At 45.7% G+C, this 24,302-nt stretch overlaps 1 protein-coding gene and 1 long non-coding RNA gene across 2 annotated transcripts in view; one reads left to right on the forward strand and one right to left on the reverse strand.

Moving 5' to 3' along the window:
• Positions 1-4,987: 4,987 nt before the first annotated feature.
• On the reverse strand, positions 4,988-24,238 carry LOC115658300. Its single transcript, XR_004002234.1, has 4 exons — positions 24,033-24,238; positions 14,743-14,813; positions 8,763-8,833; positions 4,988-5,401 (listed from the first exon to the last, which is right to left on the reverse strand). It is a non-coding gene; the product is annotated as an uncharacterized LOC115658300 (long non-coding RNA).
• USP3 (ubiquitin specific peptidase 3) overlaps positions 23,551-24,302 on the forward strand; it is a 66,956-nt gene continuing 66,204 nt past the window's right edge. Inside the window, exon 1 of the mRNA XM_030576964.1 lies at positions 23,551-23,732. Within this exon, the coding sequence (XP_030432824.1) occupies positions 23,642-23,732 (91 nt within the window). The 5' untranslated portion in view covers positions 23,551-23,641. The remainder of the gene's footprint in view (positions 23,733-24,302) is intronic.

The following is a 24,302-nucleotide window of genomic DNA, read 5'->3' on the forward strand; positions in this document are numbered from 1 at the left end:
AATAAGAATGCAAGAGGTTCTGCTCCCCTGAAAGTTTCTTCTCTACAAAGCTTTACTTCTCTCAAATCTTGTTTTTGGTGCTATGAGAAACATTTCCCCTATGTTTCCAGTTTCTGCAAGCTATAAAAATCAAGTTCTGCTGCATTTCACTGTATCCCACTTTAACTGATGCAAGGGGATTTCTTAGGACCACAGTATGAGGATATACTTTTTGTCTACCTATCTCCTCCCCCATTGTCTTCAGAGTACTTCATAAACATTCACTAATCTTCACAAATTGTCCTGTCAGGTAGGTACCTGAGAGGTTTGAAGCAGAGAGGTTAAAGTGACAAGTCCAAGGCCAAAGAGGAAATTGGTGTCCATTCCACTTCTGTAAAATGGACTGATTTCCTCCTTCCACAAGGGATGTGTGGGGATTAATGAGTTGCTGTTTGCAAAGCAGCTTGATGAAAAATAGTAATATTAACCCTATTAATGCTCTCTTTGTCTGTAGTCCTCTTCCAAACATTGGACCCATACCTGGTCTTTCGTGGCAGCTTGTGAATGTCCCATGTCAGCTTGATTTAGGGTCACCCTCTTATCTGGAACCAAAATTAGTTTCATGATTTATCTTAATGAGGATCCTTCACTGTACTCAGAGTGGAGTTGAGCATCTGAGTCCCCATGGGATGCTGGGTGCTGGTAGTATGAAGGGTGCACAGCGGGATTTGGGTACCAATAATAGTCTTCTCTGTCAAGCCTTCTGGCTAGCTATCAAACAGGGGTGTCTGCCACCAAGTGAAGAAGGCATAAATGAGAGCCTAGATTATTGGCAGTTTCATAGTAGAGAAATGGTGAAATAACAAACTAATCTTGAAGGAGAGAGACGTTCTGTGGTCAGTGCTGTGACTAACAGGGTTCTTTGTACATGTGGAGAAGTGGGTGAGATGTGGGTAGGGGAATTATTCTTCCAAGATGGCAACAGCAAACTTTCTGAGAAAGTGAAGGGATCTTTCCAGCAGTTCCTTGACTGTAAATGCATAGAGCTCTCACATCATCTTTAGATAGAAACCAAATAGTAGGTGTGCAATGGTAAATCACTATATTTGTCCTGGCTGTATACACCAGAAAGCCATTTAGCCTGGATAAAAAGGGAGCCAGAGAGTGAGCAAGCCAAAAAACGAGAGGTACTGTTTAGTAAGGCTTCCTGCTAAAAATGGAACACAGCATTTTTCTCACTGTACTTTGTATTGATTCTTGATCCCTCCATAAATAACTCCTATAATAACAGGATAATTTTTGTCACTGGCCTCCCAGCAGCATTTCTGCTCCATCTGCATCATTCACAGGATGTGCTTCTTGTGTTGACTCTGACAGCTGATTAGGAGACTGTGTGCACAGGCAGACTTAAGTCTTGTATTATGAAGAAGTGGGCGTTTCAGCACACAAGCTCGGTTCAGACCATGCTTGACTGAGGTAGGCAGCTGAGGTAGGCAGCTGAGTGATGTGCAGAGAGCCAAAGCACAAGTATTCAGCAACTTCTCAGAGCAATGAGTTCTGTGAAGTGTGCAGGCCACTCTGCCTGCATGTTCTGAGGGCTGGAGCAAGAGGGGTACATGACAGGGGTGCACAGAGAGTAGCAAGGCCATACAAGTAATGGCAGATTATGTGCATAGTGGTCATTGATAGGATTATTATGCAGGGGGGTACAGTGGTAAGTGCAGCTCTTACTCCCATCTGAATAGCCATTGGGCTTGTCTACATCACAAAGTTGCAGCGCTGGTGAGGGGGTTACAGCGCTGCAACTTAGGAGGTGTACACATCTGCAGGGCATCACCAGCGCTGCAACTCCCTGTTTGCAGCGCTGGCCGTACTCCCGTTTTGTCTCGGGTGTAGAGGATCCAGCGCTGGTGATCCAGTGCTGGTAATCAAGTGTAGACACTTACCAGCGCTTTTCTTGACCTCCGTGGAATAAGCAGGTATCCCAGCATACCTGAGGAAGCCTCTGGTAATCAAGCAGGTCTCCTTCCCCGGTTTGCTCTCGCGTTCCCCGAATGCCCGAGCAAGCAGGTCTCCTTCCCTGCGGTTTGCTCTCGCGTTCCCCGAATCCCCGTGCAAGCAGGTCTCCTTCCCTGCGGTTTGCAGGGGGGTTCGGGGAACGCGAGAGCAAACTGCGGCGAAGCTGGTCTCCTTCCCCGGTTTGCTCTCGCGTTCCCCAAATCCCCGAGCAAGCAGGTCTCCTTCCCTGCGGTTTGCAGGGGGGTTCGGGGAACGCGAGAGCAAACTGCGGCGAAGCTGGTCTCCTTCCCCGGTTTGCTCTCGCGTTCCCCGAATCCCCGAGCAAGCAGGTCTCCTTCCCTGCGGTTTGCAGGGGGGTTCGGGGAACGCGAGAGCAAACCGCGGCGAAGCTGGTCTCCTTCCCCGGTTTGCTCTCGCGTTCCCCGAATTCCCGAGCAAGCAGGTCTCCTTCCCTGCGGTTTGCAGGGGGGTTCGGGGAACGCGAGAGCAAACCGCGGCGAAGCTGGTCTCCTTCCCCGGTTTGCTCTCGCGTTCCCCGAACCCCCCTTGACGCAGCCCAACAGCGCTGCAGTGTGGCCACATCTAACACCACTTGCAGCGCTGGCTGCTGTAAGTGTGGCCACTCTGCAGCGCTGGCCCTATACAGCTGTACTAATACAGCTGTAACAACCAGCGCTGCAAAATTGTAGATGTAGACATACCCAATTGTGGGCAATTGAAGTGAGAGAAGGAGCAGCAATGAGGGCCGGCCACTAACTCAGAAATGTGTGTGAGGGGAACAACAAACCAGTATTACTAGTCAGTGTCTCATGACCTATGCTGAGCACAGGATCCTTGTCAAGTGGCAGGGCCTCTTCCCAACAGCTTCCTACAAGTTACTGGCTCATGGGTAGCCAAGAGCCATGTTCAGACTGAACTTTATCCAAGAGGAATGGAGTCTTTAAGGCAATTACAGTTTGACCCTGGCCTGCACAACGAAGAACGACGGCTCAGGGCTCCAGTCTCACAATCTTTATCTTGCAGGATTCTATATTTCAGTTCCTGATGTTGCCACTGACTTTTGACATCTGCCTCAATTCCCTGTCTGTACATTAGAGATAATGTCCACTGGTGCAGTGTACTTCCCTCTCTGCAGCTGGCCAGTACCATTAGCCAGTGCAAAAGGAAAGGGGTGGGACAATGACAATGACTTCGCTGCCCCCATTCCATCCTTCCTCTGGTCAGCTTATGCTGATAGAATCAGAGAACAGAGACTGACTATGCCTGACCCTTTCAGCTGGGATTGACACTCTGAGATCAATCCAACAGTGATCAATTTAGCAGGTTTAGTAAAGACCCACTAAATCGACTGCAGATCTCTCTGCAATCGACCTCTGTACTCTACCCCCGATGAGAAGAGTAAGGTAAGTCAATGGGAGATTTTTTCCCATTGATCCTCTGCAGTGTAGACCCCACAGTAACTCGACCTATGGTATGTCGACTTAGAGTAGGATGACTTACCATGGTAGTGTAGATGTAGCCCTAGAGAGAGCAGATATAGTCTTCTTGTGTCCTCTCCTCTAGCATTACCAGGCAATGGATGGTTACAATCTGGCCCCAAATAACCTTGGCTCCTCCTGGAGGGTCTATATTGCTGTGCAAAGTCTTGTGCTCTGACTGCTTTATGTTTTCCCATAATCATATGCTCATAACCATATGTTTTCCCATAATCAAAAAAAAAACCCAAAAGAACAAGGAAATGTTGCTCGTTAATTTCTATGCATATCTTCCTCTAATGCAAAACAAAACCAAAGAACTAAACAGTCTGCTTGTGATTGCAAACTACTCTACAGCTTCTTCCAACATATCTTTAAGTTGTCTGATATGACTCACTGGTGTCAGCTGCCCATCATCTGAGCTAATGGTATATTTAAAATGGAACCAGAAAGATAGCTATTAACCCTTATCCAACTCCAAGTTTACTCACAGCTTAGTCTTTTGGGTTGAGACTGATAACATAGGAACCTATGCTTTAAGTCACTACTGCATGGTTAAAATAGGTTACCCCACTGTCAGACTTGTAGAACAGTTTCCACTGGTGCAGAAACTCAAAGCAAGCTGTGGTCCAGCCAGCACAGTGAAGTGGTATTTTGTTAGCTTTGGAGAGAGATATAAAAAGCTTGTTTGGTTTTGGCTGTTTGTTAACAGGATTGGCTCTAAAAACTAACATGAAAGAAGCTACGGTCATAGCTTTTAGTCTCTAAAGGTGACCAGCAAAAGTCGGGAGAGGAGAAATTGAGTTAGTGCCTTTTTTGCTGTCTGAAGGCCTGAAAGATGTCTGGTTTTAAAATAACTTTTTTACAAAATGCATTTACAAAAGTTATTCTGCTTATTTATCATTAGAAATTTCAAAGCAAAGTGATTTAGACAGTCTAAATATTCTGGTCCTTACTCCTTCGGAGAAGGGAATGTGTTGGCAGTGCAGCTGTTGGGTTGATGCAGACTTTGAAATGGTGTTGCAGCCTCTCCACAGGAGAATCTTCCTCGTGCCACCCCCTACACACCTTGGGGCAATGGATACACCTTGGTAAGAGGTCTACCACGAGGTTGCTCTCAGCAAGAACACTGGGCCAGCAGCCCTAAAATGGCACTTCAATGTAGCAATAAGAACATTATCAGGCCAAATGGGGAAATTATACCAGAATAAACTATCACCTCTTGCCATTGTAAATATTACCAGGTAGACTTTGTCTGTGAGTAACATGCTTTCCATTTTGGTGTTTCCTGGAACAGTATGTAATGAGCCAATGGATGAAGGGGTACATGGAGACAAGATTGGGATCCGACTCTACTATGATAAAACCACAGATCGCTGTAAACCATTTGCATACAGAGGTGCTGGTGGGAATGGGAATCGCTTCTTCACTGACAGGCAGTGTATGAAGAGATGCTCTATGTTAGCTGAACAAATTTATCCAGATGATGGTAAGTCAGATTGGCTTTTATTTTGACTTTTCCATTCTTAGCATAGCTTCTTCTAACTGTAGAAGAGGCAAAGTGAGGAGAAGAACCCAAGGCCCACCTGTTGCTATGGAAAGTGGTGGCTGCTTAGGATCATAAAGAAGCTGCAGGTCGACCATCAACACTCACTCCTCTAGCTTTACTCCATCCACATCATCATCAGCGTATCGCCAGTGGGAATGGTGTAAGTTAAAATTGCCACAGTAGACTGAAGGTCCTGAGAAGGTGGGGAGGAGAGGAGTTGGACAGCTGGGAGATGGAGGTTTGTAGACATTGATAAGGGTCAGGTCCTTCACTTTTATAGCCTGACATTCGATTATATCATTTGGACCTGATGATGAGACTGGAGTTGCTGGAATGCCTTCTTTGATGTAGGATGCCATCCTAGGTACAGGCAATTTCCCTGTAATGGAGGTGAGACACAACAACAAAAACATGGATTGATTGTTGAGTGATAGTAGTAGTGTGTATTTCCTGAAACAAGATGATGTGTGCTTTGTATACTACTGCCAGCTGGAGGAGGAGATCCTTGTTGGCCACTGAAATTCCTGCAACATTGACCCTGAGTCTAACTGTGTAGGACTCAGAAGGAGAGAAATTATAGTCAGTACATGTTTAAAAATCTGTTAAAATTTCCTAAAGATGGTTTCCCTGGACATGATTTGAAGTCTGGTACCTCACAGCTGGCTAGAAGCAAGTGCTGTATGTTCTACTGGACAGTTTGGGGATCTCCTCTTTACAGTCGTAGAAAAACTCCTCTTTTTAGCTCTGCAAGATTATGAGATGTTGGATCTTAGATATATAACTGGTGCCAAACTGAATATTGCCAACCCTGAAATAGGAAACACTTCTCTGGCTCTTTTACCTTATTACATAAACTGTCAAATGTTTGATGGAGATAACTCTGGGGTTTTTCAATTTAGTTTAGTTTAGTTCCATTTCATGAGGTAACACCACATTCCTCAAGGTGCTAGTAGAAAAATTCCAGCCTGTAAAGTATTTCGTAACATTAAAAATTCAGCTCATATTAAATACTATAGCTTCCTGATTCTCTCCTTCTGGCAAGATTTCACCACCTTAACTACTAGAATTACATCTGAATGTCTTGGACATTATTTTTAGTGTCTAAGGCAAGTCCAGATCCAGACTATGACTTGGCTCCTTCTCTGCATCTAATAGTTAAGGGCTGTGGATATGAGGTGTTGGCTCATTCTCCAGCACTCCACAGAAGGTCTCTATTTGAGGCCCTGTAAATTGGTGGTTGATTTATTCTCATTTGGATATTGTCAGTCAGTTCAGAATTTGGGTTTGCTGTGTATATAAGCAACCAAAAGTGTGGGTGCTTATCTGAACTGCTTTGGGAAACTAATGAAGAACATACTGTAGTTTCTCAGGAGACTCCCATGGTTGCCCACTTCAGAGCAGGTGAAAAATCCTAATAACCACCCCTTCCTCCTGCTGTCTTTTACCATTTCTTCTTCTAGTTCCATCTGGAACCTGGAAACAAACCTTCAAATGGCTGACAGTGCTAGAAACAGGCAGAGGCCTGGGGGAAAGGGAGTTTGAGCCAGTTCTGCCTTTTGTATTCAGATTGCAGCTGAACACTGGGAACAACTGAGCTTGAAAAATTACTTTGCATCCAGTAAAGGAGAAGGAACTAGGAATGTTGCAAAACTAAGTCCTAGGAAATCTCCCATTTGTCTGTCCCATGGACAAGTCTATGAGCGTATGAATTAGGATTCCCTCTCAACTATCCCAGGGTGAAATGCCCCCAATTACCAGGGCATTTCATCTCATTTCAGCCCATCCTAAGTTCAGGGCCTTGTGCTAGCCTTGCGAACAGTGAGGCATTTTGCCCAGAGATGCTTGCTCACAACTTTAGAATAGAAACTGACCAGGACAAAAGTGTTCTGAGCCATCAAACCTGTTTGTTCATATACATCCACTAGAGCGAAGTGGCACTAGGATCAGATATATGCAGGGAACAGTGGAGAGTTATTTAAACAAAGCTAGAACTGAGTATGTGCAGCACAGAGGCAGATGCCTTGGGGCTTACAACAAACAGTGCAGGAGAAATACCATGCAGAATATTTTGGCTACAAACATACTTGTTTAATGTAGGGGAGGGAAATTATACAGTCTGTGTACAGTTACAATTTACAGACACTGAAACAGCTGCCATGCTTTTACTGCTGTGTATTGTACAAACAGAAATTAGGGCAGGAAAAGACCCATTAGTTCACCTTGTCTATCTCACTACCAGTGCAGGATGGCTCCTGGCAGGATGTTTTCTAGTGCTTGGCTTGAGACATATATAAATAGATTAGACAAGGTTTCATCCATCACTTCCTCTGGAAGTCTCTTCCATAGCCTACTAGATCTTGCTATTAGGAGACTTGTTTTTTTTCCCCCTGAGACTCAGCCTAAATTTCCCTTCTCTTGTCTTCATTCCATCCTTTCTAGTTCTATCCCTCTAAATGCTTTGGTGTATACTAGCAACAAGCAAATAATTTGTAACACATCATTTATTAGTTGAATTTTGCAGATAGATTCTGAAGTGCTTATCTCTATTTCACTTAAAGTTGTTCATAAGCTATTCATGGAGGGAGGAATATTTAAAACTTGAAAACAGTTTGAGCATTCAATATTTTCAATGCAAAAATTTGTGCTTTGTGTTTTTTCCCATGTGTTAGCTAACTGGGACTTGGGCTCCTAAATTACTTAAGAGCTCCTTTAAATTTTCCTTGTGGTTTTGTTCTCTGATTGACTGATTTGGTCAACTCCAACACAGCCTGAGTGCCAAATGTTTCAGTCTAATGGACAGTGTTGGGTTCCACTTCATCAGGAGGTTTGTGAGAACCTGGAGTTCTCTGTATCCCCAGCGCACTTTATGTAAAATGAGTCAGGCTTTTTTTGTTTATTTGTTTGTTTAATACACTCAAGTTTACTTAATTAGCCCTCTCCAAAATCTTTAGACCAAACATGTTCATAATGCTGTAGTCATAGTGGAATGAAATCAGTTGCACTAGATCAGTGGTTCTCAAACTTTTGTACTGGTGACTCCTTTCACATAGCAAGCCTTTGAGCGCGACCCCCTCCTTATAAATTAAAAACACTTTTTAATATATTTAACACCATTATAAATGTTGGATGCAAAGAGGAGTTTGGGGTGCAGGCTTATAGCTCGTGACCCCCGCATAAAATAACCTCCTGATCCCCTGAGGGGTCCCAAGCCCCAGTTTGAGAACCCCTGTGGTAGATAGAAAATGACCTGTTTTGAAAGGATGTAATGAATACTCCTGAGCACTTAATAGTGTTAAAAGCATGAGTATCACATGCATCTGACGAAGTGGGTATTCACCCACGAAAGCTCAAGCTCCAAAACGTCTATTAGTCTATAAGGTGCCACAGGATTCTTTGCTGCTTTTACAAAAGCATGAGTACACAACCATGATTTTACTTGCAAGATTGCGTTTGAAGAGACTGGTTTCAGAGTAGTAGCTGTGTTAGTCTGTATGCGCAAAAAGAACAGGAGTACTTGTGGCACCTTAGAGACTAGCAAATTTATTTCAGCATGAGCTTTCGTGAGCTACAGCTCACAGCTCACGAAAGCTCATGCTGAAATAAATTTGCTAGTCTCTAAGGTGCCACAAGTACTCCTGTTCTTTTTGAAGAGACTGTCACATGAAATTTACATAAGCAGTTACTGTAAGTGTTAACAAGCCCTAAAGCTAGTTAAAGGAAATAACATTGTTGGCTCTTACCTTGATGTCAGTCACACTGTTGCATAGAGGAAGATGGGCAGTTTAACAGTTGATTAGACTGGTATGTAAAACTGCAAAACATAGGAGAACTTTCAGTTTAAAAGAATTCCTTACCAGTTACGAATAACATCTTAGGTAATTAAAACTGGAGACTTTTTTAAAATGGAGATTGCTTTTTTCCATTTTCTCTTTTCTATTTTCTTTACGCAAACTGAGTGAAATATACAATCCCTTTCTCTTTTGTTTATACTCTGCAGCATTGTGCTAATGCATGCCAGAAAATGAAGCAAGGTTTGGGTTGCAAACACTACAAGGGAAATACTTCAGTTGTTCAAAAAGGCTTCTTCTGGAATGCTTGAGATCATTTTATTGTAAAATCTGTAATACAGGCCCAGACAGGCAAGGCCTTTGGGAGATCTTGTGAATGTCTGTCTAGCATTTAATTTCTTCCCCCAAAGCTCCTTTTCTGCAGCTGGAAAACAGATTGCAGTTCCTTGTCTTGTCTGCTGCACATAGTGCTCCACTATTGCGAATTTCAACTGCAGCTGTAAGTACTGCTTCTACCAAAATGTGCTCTATGGGATCAGTGCCTTTCAATTCAGCTGCTTTCCTTTAGGGCTCAAGTTTGGAGCAAATTTGTATTGCTCATCTTCACAACTATAATTCTTGACACTGTCCTGCCAATTACATGGTTGCTCTGAAGAGTTTCTTATATGAAGGTACTAGAGTAAAGATCAGGGCTTTGGAGCGGAGCCCGGAGCTGGAGCGCAGAGCAGCTTCAGAGCAGTTGAGCTGCAGGTTTTTGCCTGGAGCTGGAGCGGAACCAGAGCACAGCTCCAAAACTCTGGTAAAGATTATTTCCTTATCCAGGTTGTGCTGTGGAAGTGTGAGAATGAATGTTTGCCTCTGAAGGAGGCATCCAATTCCCTGAGCTCGCATCACCAGTTACCCAAGATTTCAAAGTAGCCTTTAAAAATGTCCATTCTAGGGATTGTATTTTGCAGATATGCTCAGAAACGACAGAATCAGGTATGTTTCGACAGTTGCCTCAAAGTTTAGAGGTGTTGTCAAGGGCAGGAAAGAGCCATCACTCTGGGCAAAACACAAATCATGCGAAAGGTCAAATTTCTTCTAAGAGTGGTACATCATCAAATTGTGCCTTTTGTCATCCTGAGTCACCAGTATGAAGGAGAGGAAAACAATCTTTCAATGTGGTTTAAAACAAATAGAACAAGATCTTCAGCTGGTGTAAATCAATGTATAGCTCTATTGAAGTAAGTAGAGCTACATCAGTTTATACCAGCTGAGGATCTGGTCTATAATTCCAACACTGCCATAGACTATGTCAGAGAATGCTGAGTCCCACTCTTTCTAGAGAATCTTTTGTGTTATCCAACCCATATGGATCCTGTCCATAATAAGCAATTTTGATCAGGTTACCTTAATTCCAATCTGCTTCTTGTGTCACATTTACAGGAACACAATTGCTCTGTAGATCTCAGACACATACTTGAATTTGAGTTTAGAGTAAATACAGCTTTTTTCACTATACGACTATGCACATATTCTACAACTGTGAGAATCTTCATTACAATTGTAATGCTGCAAAAAATGTCATCACCATTGAAAATAAGTCACTTGGAATGGAAAATGGAAATTCAGATGGTTTCATTCAGAGCTACAGTATAAAGAGAGGGAATGAAGGGGATCAATTCTGGGTGTTGAAATTACCTTACTTTGTGTCAGGGTGCCCCCTGGAAAACACATAGGGAACTGGGGTGGAAATAATTTATCCAAGAGACCATCAGTTGTCTGTTTACTTTGTGTGTTCTTAAATCTGAATACTGCAACAACTGCAGTCAGCTGGATCCCCCTTTTTATAAAAGAGGGGGTAGCTGGCAGGGCATGCTCTATGAGGATTCCAGGATTCTGAAACTTGCTCCCTCATTGGTCCAAAATGGCCTGAATTTGGTGACCCTCTGGGTGCTCTGCATTTGTTTGATGGGGTTTCTGGAGAGGGCTCTTGAGTATGTACTTCCTACAATACAGCGGGAGGGTAGAGAGGGAGCTTCTGTAGGTGACTGGCTGGCTGAGCTGCTGAATGATTATTGTAAAGCTGCTGGGATTTCATTGTATTGGTGATGTATTAGATGGCCAAAAGCCTTGGATCGGTAGGTTTAAAATTAGCATTTAAATTTACAAAAATAAGAACATGATCACACAAGCAGTTTTTTATTGAAAGCTTTTCCTCTTCTTGAAAAGGGGTTGTGACTGATAACATTATAATTCAAAAAAGCTGTTTTAAAGCATTTGTTGGTGATACCACCAAGAAATCATGTGTAATACTCTTCAAGTGCATGAGGCTTAGATTCTTAACCAGGGATAGACATTCTGAACTTGATGTGTCACTCAACATTCTCAGCCTTTCTTTCCTAAAATATATAACACTGCTGGCTTGATGAACGAAAAGAGCTCCCCCACTTTCCCCTCCATATACACTGTTATATATTATAATTTCATCAAGAAGTCTCAGCTGAAATCAGGGACCTGCTATATAAACACATGAGACAGTTCATACTCCAGAGAACTTGAAATCTTAAAACTAGAATACTTCCCCATGAAGTGATTTTCCTAAGGTCACACCAGATCAGTGGCAGAGTCAAGAACAGAACCCAGATCTCTTGGGTCCTAGGTCACTGGCCTATCTACTATTCCACACTGCTGTGTATGTGCAAGAAGTCTGGGCCCGTAAATGAGACTTTCAAGTCCCATACCACATGTCATAGAGGAATTGGTTCCTACTAACACACAGGACTAAGTTATGCCCTTGATTACCTGTGCAACCTCATTGAACTAATGGGTGTAACTGAGTGGACTTTGGCCCATTATACACCTGCCATTAAGCTAATAAAATCTGTTGTATATCTATCCTCTTAGTATATCTATGGTAGGTAACTCTGGCTTTCTTATTGATAACAAACCAGTCTGCCAGAGCCCAGACTTGATAATCTTCCGTAGAAACATTGCAGAGCCCCTCAATGCAGACATTTGGGGATGAGATTGGCTGAGGAATGCATTGTAGTTAAGAGGCTTTATTATTGTATATGTTGGTCAGTAGAAACTGATCATATCACTTTGAATTCAGTGGTTTTGTGTGTGAAATCCTGTATTTTAAATTACTGTATGGTGCTGAGTAGATCAGAACAAAAGAAAACAGATTAGGCTAATTCAGAGTTGCTTCATCTCCAATGTTCTGATTTTAACCTTTTTGTTCTTCATACAGACCGTGTTTGCCTCTTGGAGAAGGATCTTGGACATTGTAAAGGGACCTACTTGTTGTGGTATTTTGATCATGCGCTGAAGAAGTGTAGGACCTTCATTTATGGAGGTTGTGCGGGAAATGGAAATAGATTTGTTAATGAGACAACGTGTTGCAAGAAATGTACTCAGGGTATGTACAATGTACTCTATGGTATGATATGTGGGCATCTAAAGGTCCATTACCCACTGTCCTGATTAGGTATGATTTGCTTTAGGGAGAGCTGGTAGCACTGCAGATAGCTAAGGTTGCCTAATATTTTCCATTATAAAAGCCCATTTTCAGGTGCTGATAACTTGGACAAACTTTAACTGTTTAGGTTGAAATTGTCCAAGCCAGGTGTTTATTCAGTGCAGCATGGGACGGTGACCTGAGACAAAGAATTAATTTCATCATTTTTTTTTATTACACTCATCTCTGTCATAGATGAGTGCTTCACAAATATTAACTTATCTTAACACACACACACGCACGCACACACACACACACACCCTGAGGTAGAAAGGTATTCTCTCCATTCTACACATGGGAAACTGAGGCACACAGAGATTAAGGCCAAAATTGTCAAGTATCTTCTAATTTTGGATGCTCAGTTTGAGATGCCTAAAGCCTGATTTTTTCAGAATATTTATCACTTTATATGTTCAGAGCACAGCTGCTATTGTCTTCAACTGCAGTTGTGGCTGCTTGCCACTTCTGCAAATCAGATCCCAGGTGTCTCAAGTTGGGCATCTATAAATAAAGAACACTCTTAGTGGCCATCTATGAAAACTTGGTTTACAGGACTTGCCCAGTATCACATAGAAATCTGTGCCAGAGGCTGGGTAGAATCCACTTTTCCAGGGCAGCATTCAACTGCCTTAACCAGGAGACCCTCCTTTTTCTTCCTGCAGTCCCCTGCCTTCACACTTCTACAGCAGTGAGACCAATAGTCTTGCACACAACAGCACAATTCCCTACACAATCTTGATTAATTGAGTAACATTCATCCTGTGCACTGAATGAGGCAGGACTCCTGTGGAATATGTCATGAGATCATGTAATTAAAACTGTATTATAATGCATATGCATGGGAGCCTAAATTTAACTTTTTTTGAGTGCCTGATTTTACAACCTTAATGTCCTCTAATATTTGTTTTGTATGTAAGTATTAGAGAACCGACACTTTGACTGACCTCAGGTGGCCATTCTCAGAACTGCCTATGCAATAAATAACACAAGTGACAAAACGTGACTCATGGTGTGGCTGCTGCTTCTCCCTCCTATCCTTTTATTGCCAAAGTTACCTGTGCTTCTCACAGACTTGGTGTCTCTCTCTTTCTCTTTCTCTTTCATTACTGAAAAACACAACTGACATTAACAATCATGAAGCTGATCTTGGTGTCTTTTACTTCTTTTATAAATACTCTGAATATGCAGAGTGCTACCAACTTAGCAGGGCCACCCAGAGGGGGGGCCAAGTGGGGCAATTTGCTCCAGGCCCTGCAGGGGCCCCCACAAGAGTTTTCTGGGGCCCCTGGAGTGGGGTCCTTCACTCGCTCTGGGGGCCCCGGAAAACTCTTGCGGGGCCTGGGACCCCGGAGCTATTTCCGCTCTGGCTCTGTGGCGGTGGGGGGGGTCCTTCCTCCCAGGAGCCACCGCCGAAGTGCCGGGTCTTCAGTGGTAATTTGGCGGTGGGGAGCTCCCGCTGCGGGTCTTTGGGGCACTTCGGGTGTGGGTCCCGGAGCGGAAGGACCCCCCTGCCGCCGAATTACCACCGACGCGGGGGCCCTCTGGCGCCGAAGACCTCAGGCCCCCTGAATCCTCTGAATTCTTTGTTCTCAGCATTCCAGAGATCATGTACAGCTAATCTTCCTAGTCAGATTCTCCCCAGCAATCCACATTTTATTCCTCCGTTGGCAAGTCACTTGTAACACTTCCTTCTTCCAAACACTCAAAGTGGATATTTTTCAGTAGACAAAGAGACTGCATTACAAGCATACCCATTGTGTGACATTAAAATGGGCCTTTTACAATTTAATGTATTTGATAACTTGTGTGCACCACTGCTCTCTGCTGGATGTAATCAAACTTGCTCAAGCATTTGTAACTTATCTTGACTACTAAAGGCTGCTCTACAAGCTATCAGTCTGGCTACATTCGAGCTAATGAAGAAACTTCTTAGCTTTTCTGTTTTATTCATAAACACCACAATTCAGGAAAGCACATAAGCAAGTGAGCAAAGTTAAGCATGTGCTTAAAGTGCTTTACTGAACTGGGGTTGCGATGAAAAAGGAAGCTAAAAATAACACTGAATTCATTATCATAATGCCAAAGACCAATGGGTGGTAATGTATGTGTTTTTAGCTCCTGCGTGTGAACAAACAGGAAAGGAAGATGAAGGACCTGATGTAGGTAAGCTGATATCTTTTTATTTAAGATTCATTCACCAGTCAATGATATCTGTTATTACTTGGATTATTTTATTCTAAAAGTAATGAATTGCAATGGTAGCCAATCATTCCAGTAAGCTCTAATGGTCTCCTATTACTTTCCCACTATGTCAGTGGAGCAACTTAATTGAATTACATTACATTGAAGGGACAGATGTAGGTTAAAATTCATAAATATTAATCATACATATCCCACTAAATTAACTAAGGCCATTTAAAACCAACTGACCCATTTGCCCGGTTGGTTTGGCTCAGATCCAGGAAAGGACGTAGGCCTTGGAATGCTGAGTGTCATGGCACCTAGAAAATCAGAGAAACAACACTGCAATCCACTGCAATCGCCTGAGTTAGGCGCCTCGGTGCTCTATACAATGAATGGGAAGAGCTAAGCACCTGAGAGTGTGATCCACAAAGTCAGCATGCTAGAGTGGGAGCTGTTTAAGGTACCCAATGGGCAGGAGGAGCTCTACCGCTGTCGCTTCAGTCTTCGGCGGCAATTCAGCGGCAGGTTCTTCGCTCCGAGAGGGAGTGAGGGACCCACCGCTGAATTGCCGCTGAAGAGTCAGACTTGCCACCCCTTCCCCGTGGCTGCCCCAAGCACCTGCTTGCTGGGCCGGTGCCTGGAGCCAGCCTTGCCAATGGGAGATGCTGACCAGAAGGGTGTGTGCTAAGCCCTGTTCTTCTCAGAGATAGGTGCCAAGACCAGACTGCAGGCTAGCTCTGGTGGCGGTCCACAAACTGGGGGAAGTTAGGCAGTCAGCCTCTTAAGTGGTTTGCAGAGTCCAAAACAAAATGGCCTGTGGGCAGAGGGTGGGGAAGGAGGAGCTCCCTTATAATCTTTAGTCTAGTTAGGGTACTCACTCAGGATATAGGAGACGGTCAGTTTAGGTCTCCCTCTGCCTGAGTGGGAAACTGGATTTGAATGGGGACCTGCCACCTTCAGGTGAGTGCCCTGACCACTGGGCTTTGGGGATATTCTAATGCAGATCTTTTGTTTAGTCTGTTTTGATCCTTCCAACTTTCTGCTTTTCATACTGTATGATGCTGAACTGCTGTACGCGCTCATGGGAATATGCACAACCAACAGAATCATGCTGGGATCCAGAGCTGAGGTCTTGGGAAGCTGAGATAGGGGCACTATTCTCAAAGGAGTTGGGGAGTTGCAGAGAAACCCAAAGAGAAGCACTGTTTCAGGGGTGCAGGTTATTTAATCTGATATGCTTAGGGGTAAACCCTCTGCTCACTCCCAGAAGGGAAGAATCCTCTCACCCAGGCTGCTGTGTCCCCCACAGATGACCTGCTCCTTGGCTGATCCTCACCCTTGCTGACTGGTCCACTACCAGGCAGGGCCCCTCTGCAGAACTGCTGTGCTATGCAGGGTGATCGTACTCCTCCCACATATCTCTGAGTGGAGGGATATGCAGCCTCATGGAGTGGGGAGAGGGAAGTCTGCAAATCTCATGGAATCTGAGGATCTGTGGGAAAAGTGGGGCATCCCTCCTACATGCCCCCTATACATTCCAGAGGATGTTCTTTCCTTCTGGCCTACTCTCTGGGTCTACACCAGGGTCACAAGGCTTCCATAAGATCTTTGCTGCCATGGGCCATTCTCTCCCTTTTCCCCTCCACAAGCTGCATGCTAGACCCATCTCCAGCAGTAGTAACTCCCTTTCACATCTGCCACCCTATTCAATCCATTATTCAATCAGAAATACACCAGGTCCTGAGGAGAACATGCTGCAGGCCATGGCTGCTCCCTGGCTACGCTCCCTCTCACTGAGCCCCAGCTCCATGTTCTGTCCTGACTGATGGGTTCTCAGAGGGAGGGAAGCATGCTGTGGTGGTGTTCTTCCCCTTTACCAGGGCAATGGAGGGGACCAATCACATCCTTAGGTTCCAGAACATGAATAACTTCCTTGTTGCTGCTGCCAGTTAATACCATGGCTGCCCACTCTAGCACAAGTTAAAATTTTTGAGCTTATGGCTCAGCACTGACCTGCCTTTCCATGGGGTATATTGACAGGTGACAGTTCTTGTACTGTCCAGCTACTGTGGACAGGGCACCTGATGTGCAATAAGGTACCAAAGAAAGTGTATCCAATGTACTGGAGGAATCGGATATAGAAGGGCTGCTTCTGTCATCAGCAGAGGTAACACAAGACAAAGTCATTCGTGGAGTGGTGGCACTGTCACCAGCTCTGCCCTGAAGCTACTGGAGCACAGGCAGCAGTGGAAACCAACACAATCTGGCTGCTTTGTCAGACATTCAGTCTTCTGTTCTGTCTCTGTCATTGGTGAAATTAAATGTAAAGACACAAGACATCTATTCTCTCCAGTTAACCATGCACTGATTTTCCTGCAGGCTTGGTGCTTGGAATCACTGTGGGATGTACTGCAGCAGTTATCTTGATATCTGCACTCGCCATTTTCCTTCAGAAAATGTAAGACTTATGCATTCCATTCAATATAGGTGTTTGGAGCTGTGGATATTTTATGTGAGATTGTAAATCCAGTGACTTTTCTCCAAGGGGATAAAAGCTAACCAAAAACTCACCTTCACTTTGGAGGTGGGTGGTGGCTCAATCTCAATCTCTGTTTCCACACTCATTGAGACTAGCACACGTATTACAAAATGAATATAATCTAAAAACTTTTCGTACTTTAAAAAAGCCTGGGAGGAAATCAAATAAGGTAGTGATAGCTATAAGGAAAGCTATGTTATTAGAGTGAGCTTTCATATGGCAAGTTAAAATGCAACTGTGGATAGTTTGGCATCTTCCTGGGGTTCAGACACCCAGATTGGTACAAGAGGGAGCTGGGCCTCATTTTATCTTGTTCCAATATTTGATACTCTTCCAGTGTGGCTGTTCTTATAGATCCTCCCCTGGTGTGAATTGTCATAGTACCATTGACTTCAGTAAATAATAAAGTTACTTCAGTAGAGCTCTGACGATTTACAGCATCTGCAGATCTACCCCAATGTCTGAACTGTTCTATTTCCCACTTGCCTTGTTATTTACATATGAAATAATTTGGATTAGAAAATGTTCAGAAAGTGATCAGGTTGACAAGAAGGGGATTTTTTTAATGGGAGTACAACATTAACTAGGTTTAAATACTGGATCATTAAGAGGGGACACTTAGGCTCAGAACCTCAAAGGTTTCAGAGTAGCAGCCATGTTAGTCTGTATCTGCAAAAAGAACAAGAGTACTTGTGGCACCTTAGAGACTAACAAATTTATTTCAGCATAAGCTTTCGTGAGCTACAGCTCACTTCTTTGGATGCATAGAATGGAACACACAGACAGGAGATATTTATACATACAGAGAACATGAAAAGGTGGAAGTATACATACCAACAGGAAGGTATTTAGGCTGCTAACTTCCATTGATTTCAGCAGAAGTTAGCAGGCTAGATACCATTGATGATCTGGCCTTAATTCATCAGGCTACGCAGTCTATGGGAATGGGTAGTCCTGAGGTGGTATTTCTTGCTCTATATTTTCCTACTTGTGAAGCAAACCCGTTGAAACAATGAAAATTTGAAGTAATAAATTACTAGAGTTCAAGCAAAGCTTGTTTGATTCATACCAAGATCCACATTCATGCTTGCTTTTTTTTTTTTTAAAACAAATCAGACTTAATTTACTTTGTTTTGGTGCTTCAAAATAAAATATAGAAGAAGCTGGAAAAACAAGAGTTTTGCAGCAGCTTTACCCCACATTCATCCCCCGTGTATTTATTTTACCTGCAAACATCTCCATTAACTGACTCCTGACTTCTGAGTGTGCTACTGGCATAACACTCACAGCCTCACATACTTGTTATAAGAGGTAGAGCAGGCCAAATCTTGGTGCTATCAAAATTAATGACAACCCCTCTTGATTTCAAGGGAGCTGGATAGGCCCAGCAAAGGTTTCTGTTGGCTTGTGCAAAACAATGTGACAAATAGGGGACAGTGTTTGAACATATGCATTGCTTGGAAAAGAGAATGAACCCACAATGGAACGGTTGCGCTAATTTAATCTCTCTCTCTCTCTTAATTGTCCAGAGTGAAGAAATATTCAACCAGAGAAAAGAGGCAAAATAACCCCCTGGCTAATATGGAAATGTACTAACCACAAAGAAAAACCTTCTTATTTCCTTGGATTAATGCAGTGAATTCCTTGATTTGTATCATATGGTTTTGTTATATGAAATATTGTTTATACTTTCTAAAGAACCTATAAAATGTGTACTGGGATTTACACATCCTATTCATCAGGTCCAGTGTATGGGAGAGCTCTCATCCCATTTGAGGGACATATGTAAGAAACCCCATAGTTTAGTGCACTAAGCATTGCACTAGTGGTAACTTAACTCAAAATACTGTGTCTCTGAACTAAATCCTGCTTTTAGCTACACAGCTGGAAATGAAGAATAACTCCACTGAGCTTAATCTAAATTGTTTATGATGTTGTGGGTAATTGGACCATATGTGCTATTAGTGAGTCTGTTCTTCCCGCTTCAGGACCATGCAGAATTTCCATTAATGTTAATTAGCAAGACAATGTTCTCCCAAGACTTCTTGTGGCTCAGTAGTGTGCTGTATGAGATGCTTTCCAAACTCCTCATCAGAGAATCTTTACTGAGATGGTAGTTCCAAAACATCTGCATTATTAAATGGTGCTGTAACACTTAAGTCACGGGCTGTACCTGTGCCTATTGTCCACGTGGAGTGCAGAATGCAGCCAAAAATGAGAGAGAGCAAAGGAATGCAAGGCTCAGAGGTATTGCAAGAGTACTCAGAAGAATGCAACAAGCGACAAAAAATCCTGTGGCACCTTATAGACTAACAGACGTATTGACGAAGTGCATATTCACCCACGAAAGCTTATGCTCCAATATGCTTGTTAGTCTATAAAGTGCCACAGGATTCCCTTGGTGTTCACATCTCAGTTGCTAGAAGAGGGCCTCATCCTCCCTGATTGAACTAACCTCGTTATCTCCAGCGTGATTCTTGCTTGCATATATATACCTGCCTCTGGAAATTTCCACTACATGCATCCAACGAAATGGGTATTCACCCACGAAAGCTCATGCTCCAACACATCTGTTAGTCTATAAGGTGCCACAGGACTCTTTGCTGCTTTTACAGGACTCTTTGTTGCTTTTTACAGATCCAGACTAACATGGCTACCTCTGATACTGGAATGCAACAGGCAATCCTCTGATCTTTACTGCCCCCATTATTACAATGCTCAACGTTGCATGTTACTGTAGAAAGTCTACTGTTTTTTTTTTCTGTAGTACGCTTGTATTGATATAATGGCCTTCTATGTTGTCTGCTTGCCTGCACTATTTCTTATCACTTAATTGTGACCTTTATGTTACAGAAGCAGGAAGTTTATTTAAAGATTCTAAGTGAAGTAACTGTTTTTCTTTAAAGTGTAAGGCAAATATATTTGCAGCAAGAGAACAGTCCCCAGAAGATACAGAAGCATCACCTTCTTATCTCTAAAGTAAATTAATATACTACACTTTTTTAAAAATAGAAAAATATTCACAAGACATATTCCTGTGAATAGATCTCAGAGTCAGAAAGCACCATGGGCTGTACCATCATAAACAAGAGATAGCTTGAATAACTTCTATCTCACCACATACAAATTTCATTTAGTCTGCTTCACGCTTACTTTTAAATGTCCAGAGCTATAGTAAATGCATGGAGGCTGAGTGCATTTGGACCTTAGAGGCCAAGATGATACCACCTCTTATTGGATAGGGGACTGCTACTTCAGGTACAGTTGGTAGTTAAGATTACCCAATACTGTCCCTTATAAGACCCTGCTTTTAGTGGCTTATAACTTTGCCATAACTATAACCATTTGGGCTGAACATTTTCAGGCTGAATTTTTTTGGAAAGCTTCAACAAAAAGAGTTCAGCCATTTCAGAGAATGAGATTAAGGAAAAAAGTATAATCTTGATAAAAAAAATCTTATTCTTATTTACTTCTGCTTTCTTTCCATTCTCTGATGTGCTTCATCCCTTCTCTTAAAGCTTCCTTGGCCCCATCAGCAATCAGACCCTCCACCACTGTATTGTATCCAGCTGAAATCTGTTAGCACTGGATACCAAACAATAACCTATTTCACCATGAGATCTCTTCAGCTTGACACAGGCTGAACTCCATCTCCTGGGCTCCTGTATATCAGTCATTTGACAGATACGTCCTTCTGCATCCAAGGAGACGGTGGCAGCTTCCTACCATATAACCAAGTGAAGGTCTTAAAGCCAAGACATCTACTTCCTTTCTCCCATTGATCTAAAAAAGTGACCCATGTTGTTAATATATAGAACTAATTACACCTACAAAACAAGAGCTGTGTTCCATATTCAGAACCTGTCAATACTACAATTAACCTATGTTGGAAGAAAAAGAGAGCTAGACAAATTTATGAGTGCAGTTGTATCACGGGTTGCTTGTGATGGTAGGGGACAAAGCTCAACAGCCCTTGGACTCTCTTCTGGTTTATGTCTCATGTTTCTAAAGCTCATGCTGCAGCATTTCAGATGGCCACTGCAGAGGTGGGCCAGAGATGGGTGGAGTGGGCTAGGGCTCAGGTGGTACAGAGCATGCTCTCAGGTGTGTGGCTGGCTGGTTCTTGCTCACATGATCAGGGTCTAACTGATTGCCATATGTTGTTATAAGGAGGAGGGAGAAAAATTGTTTTTCTTAACCTCTGAGGATAGGAGAAGAAGCAATGGGCTTAAATTGCAGCAAGGGAGGTTTAGGTTGGATACAGATGCTACCTGACTTACGCAAGCATTCCATTCCAGAACACCTTGCGTAACTTGAATTTTGCATAAGTTGGAAATGTATACCCAACCATTATGCAAAAAAAACAAAAACAAAAAAAACAAAACAAAAACCCAACGTACCCTACTTCTAGTGTATGGAACTTTTTCTGTAAGTATGGATTTGCGTAAATCGGGTTTGCATAACCCGGGGACATCTGTATTAGGAAAAATTTCCTAACTGTCAGGGTGGTTAAGCACTGGAATAAACTGCGTAAGGAGGTTGTGGAATCACCATCATTAGAGATTTTTAAGAGCAGGTTAGACAAACACCTGTCAGGAATGGTCTAGATCAATGAGCAACCTGCGGCCCATCAGGATAATCTGATTGTGGGCCGTGAGACATTTTGCTGATGTTGACCGTCTGCAGGCATGGCCCCCTGCAGCTCCCAGTGACTGCTATTCACTGTTCCCAGCCAATGGGCGCTGTGGGAAGCAGCGACCAGCACGACCTTGTGGCCCGCCACTCCCATTGGCTGCGAAACAGCAAACCGCAGCCACAGAGAGCTGGGCCTGCGGACGGTCAACGTCAGCAAAATGTCTCATGGCCTGCAATCAGATTACCCTGATGGCCTGCTTGGAGCTCGCAGGTTGCCCACCACTGGGGTCAAGATAATACTTAGTCCTGCTATCAGTGCTAGACTAGATGACTGAACAGGGGACTGGACTAGATGACCTCTCAAGGTCCCTTCTAGTTCTATGATTCTATCTTGGGTCGGGAAGGACTTTCTTTTCATCTTCCTCTGCAGCGTGAGCATGCAGTACGCTTGCTGGGAATATCTGAGTATATATTGTTTCCCTGCCATTGTACAGTCCTTGGGCACAGGGGTACCTCGGTCCCACCTACTCTCTGCCTGTGGCACATCATAGTGGGCTGTAATATTTTGGTCTAATTTTGGTTGTTGGGTTTAATGTGCAGGTGCTCGGTGGGCTTAGTGGCATGTGATATACAGGTCAGACTAGATGATCTGATGGGCCCTTCTGGCCCTAAACCATGATGATGACTCTATGACAAGCCAGACTGGGGAACAGCTGTACACACCACAGCCTGCACCAGCGCCTCTGAAACCATCACTTGGCTCACAACTCCCACCGTGGTGAGCTAGGTGTGCCTGAGAGCGCGGTGGGGGAAAGCACTGGCTGGCAGGGCAGCTGTGTTTCTTCCCTCCTGGGGCACATTCCGTACCCACGGGGAGCCCCTTACTCTGCTTGCCATGGGCTCCTGCCCTGTCCTCCGCTGCGGGCTTGTGAACCGTGCTCCTCAAAGGAGCCACCTCTGCCCCGAGGGCTGCAGAAGCTGCCACTTCCCCCCAGCCCACAGTAACCTGAATGTCAGTGTCCGGCCATTAGACCTGACCAGAGGCTGCAGTGGAAAACGGTCACCTGGCAACCCTGCTCCCCTCCCCCCAATAGCCAGCTGTTGTCAGCGGTCCCGCACCTTTCAAATAGCCTGGGCGGAGCTTATTGTATGGGCAGGGCTTGGAAGAAGCGCCTCCCCAAAGGCTGTACGGACGGGAGGGAAGCGCGGAAGGCCCGGCGGGCGGATCGCGGCGTGGCGGACGGGAGGACAGCGCGAAAGGGCCAGCGGCCGACTCGCGGACCGCAGGGCAGCGCGGAAGGCCCGGCGGGTGGATCGCAACGGAGCGGACGGGAGGGAGGCGCGGAGGGTGGATTACGGCAGGGCGGAAAGAAAGGCGGCGCGGAAGGCCCGGCGGGCGGATCGCGGCGCGCGGACGGGAAGGAGGCGCGGAAGGCCCGGCGGCGGATTGCGGCGCGGGGACGGGAGGGCGGCGCGGAAGGCCCGGCGGGCGGATCGCGGCGCGCGGACGGGAGGGAGGCGCGGAAGGCCCGGCGAGCGGATCGCGGCGCGCGGACGGGAGGGAGGCGCGGAAGGCCCGGCGAGCGGATCGCGGCGCGCGGACGGGAGGGAGGCGCGGAAGGCCCGGCGGACGGATCGCGGCGCGCAGACAGGCGAGCGGCGCGGAAGGCCCGGCGGACGGATCGCGGCGCGGGGACGGGAGGGCGGCGCGGAAGGCCCGGCGGACGGATCGCGGCGCGGGGACGGGAGGGCGGAGCGGAAGGCCCGGCGGACGGATCGCGGCGCGCGGACGGGAGGGAGGCGCGGAAGGCCCGGCGGACGGATCGCGGCGCGCGGAAGACCCGGCGGGCGGATCACGGCGCGCGGACGGGAGGGCGGCGCGGAAGGGCCGGCGGGCGGATCGCGGCGCTGGCTCTAAGATGGCTGTTGTGAGCGGGGCGCAGTTGCTGTGAGGAGCCGCCCGCCTGTGCCATGGAGTGCCCGCACCTTGGCTCCAGCGTCTGCATCGCGCCCGGCTCGGCCCGGTTCCCGCAGGGCTCGCCCTCCTCCTGGTGCTGCAGCGGTAAGTGTCCCCGGCGCGGCCCGCACGGCAGGCCCCGGGACCCACGGCCTAGCGGCGCCCGCCGGCCCAGCCCGGCCTCAGGAGGGAGCCCGGGAGCCGCCTCCGGCTAGGGGGCGCCGGGGGCCCCATTGTTCCCCGCTGCCGCCTGGGCCGGAGCGGGCTCCGGGGGTGAGGGGCTGGGGCGGGAGCGCGGACCCCCGGAGAGCCGGTGCCCGGCTCGAGCTCCCCTCCCCCAGCGGGGCAGCTCCTCGCGGGGCGCTAAGCTGCTCCCCCGGCACCGCTTGTCCCCGCCACACGCACCCCTCGGGCCTTGCTGGGGGTGGGGTGTCCTGGCTGCACCGCTCCCTCCCTGCAGAGCTTTGTCTGGTCTGGGACGGGCAGGGTCTAGCGGGCTGAGCTCGTGTGCCGGGCGGGGAGACCCCCCCCCCCATGGCTGCTTCTCCTGCCAAGGAATTCCAGGTTTTCTGTTCTTAGCCCCCTTTGTTTGCGCGAGGAGCGGCACGCTCGACTCTGTCCCGGGAAAGGGGCTTGTGAATTTCGCAGGATTAGTGTAAAAGTAGCTGCTTAGTC

This window comes from Gopherus evgoodei, chromosome 10 (assembly GCF_007399415.2).
Source record: "Gopherus evgoodei ecotype Sinaloan lineage chromosome 10, rGopEvg1_v1.p, whole genome shotgun sequence".
Taxonomy (NCBI): Eukaryota; Metazoa; Chordata; order Testudines; family Testudinidae; genus Gopherus; species Gopherus evgoodei.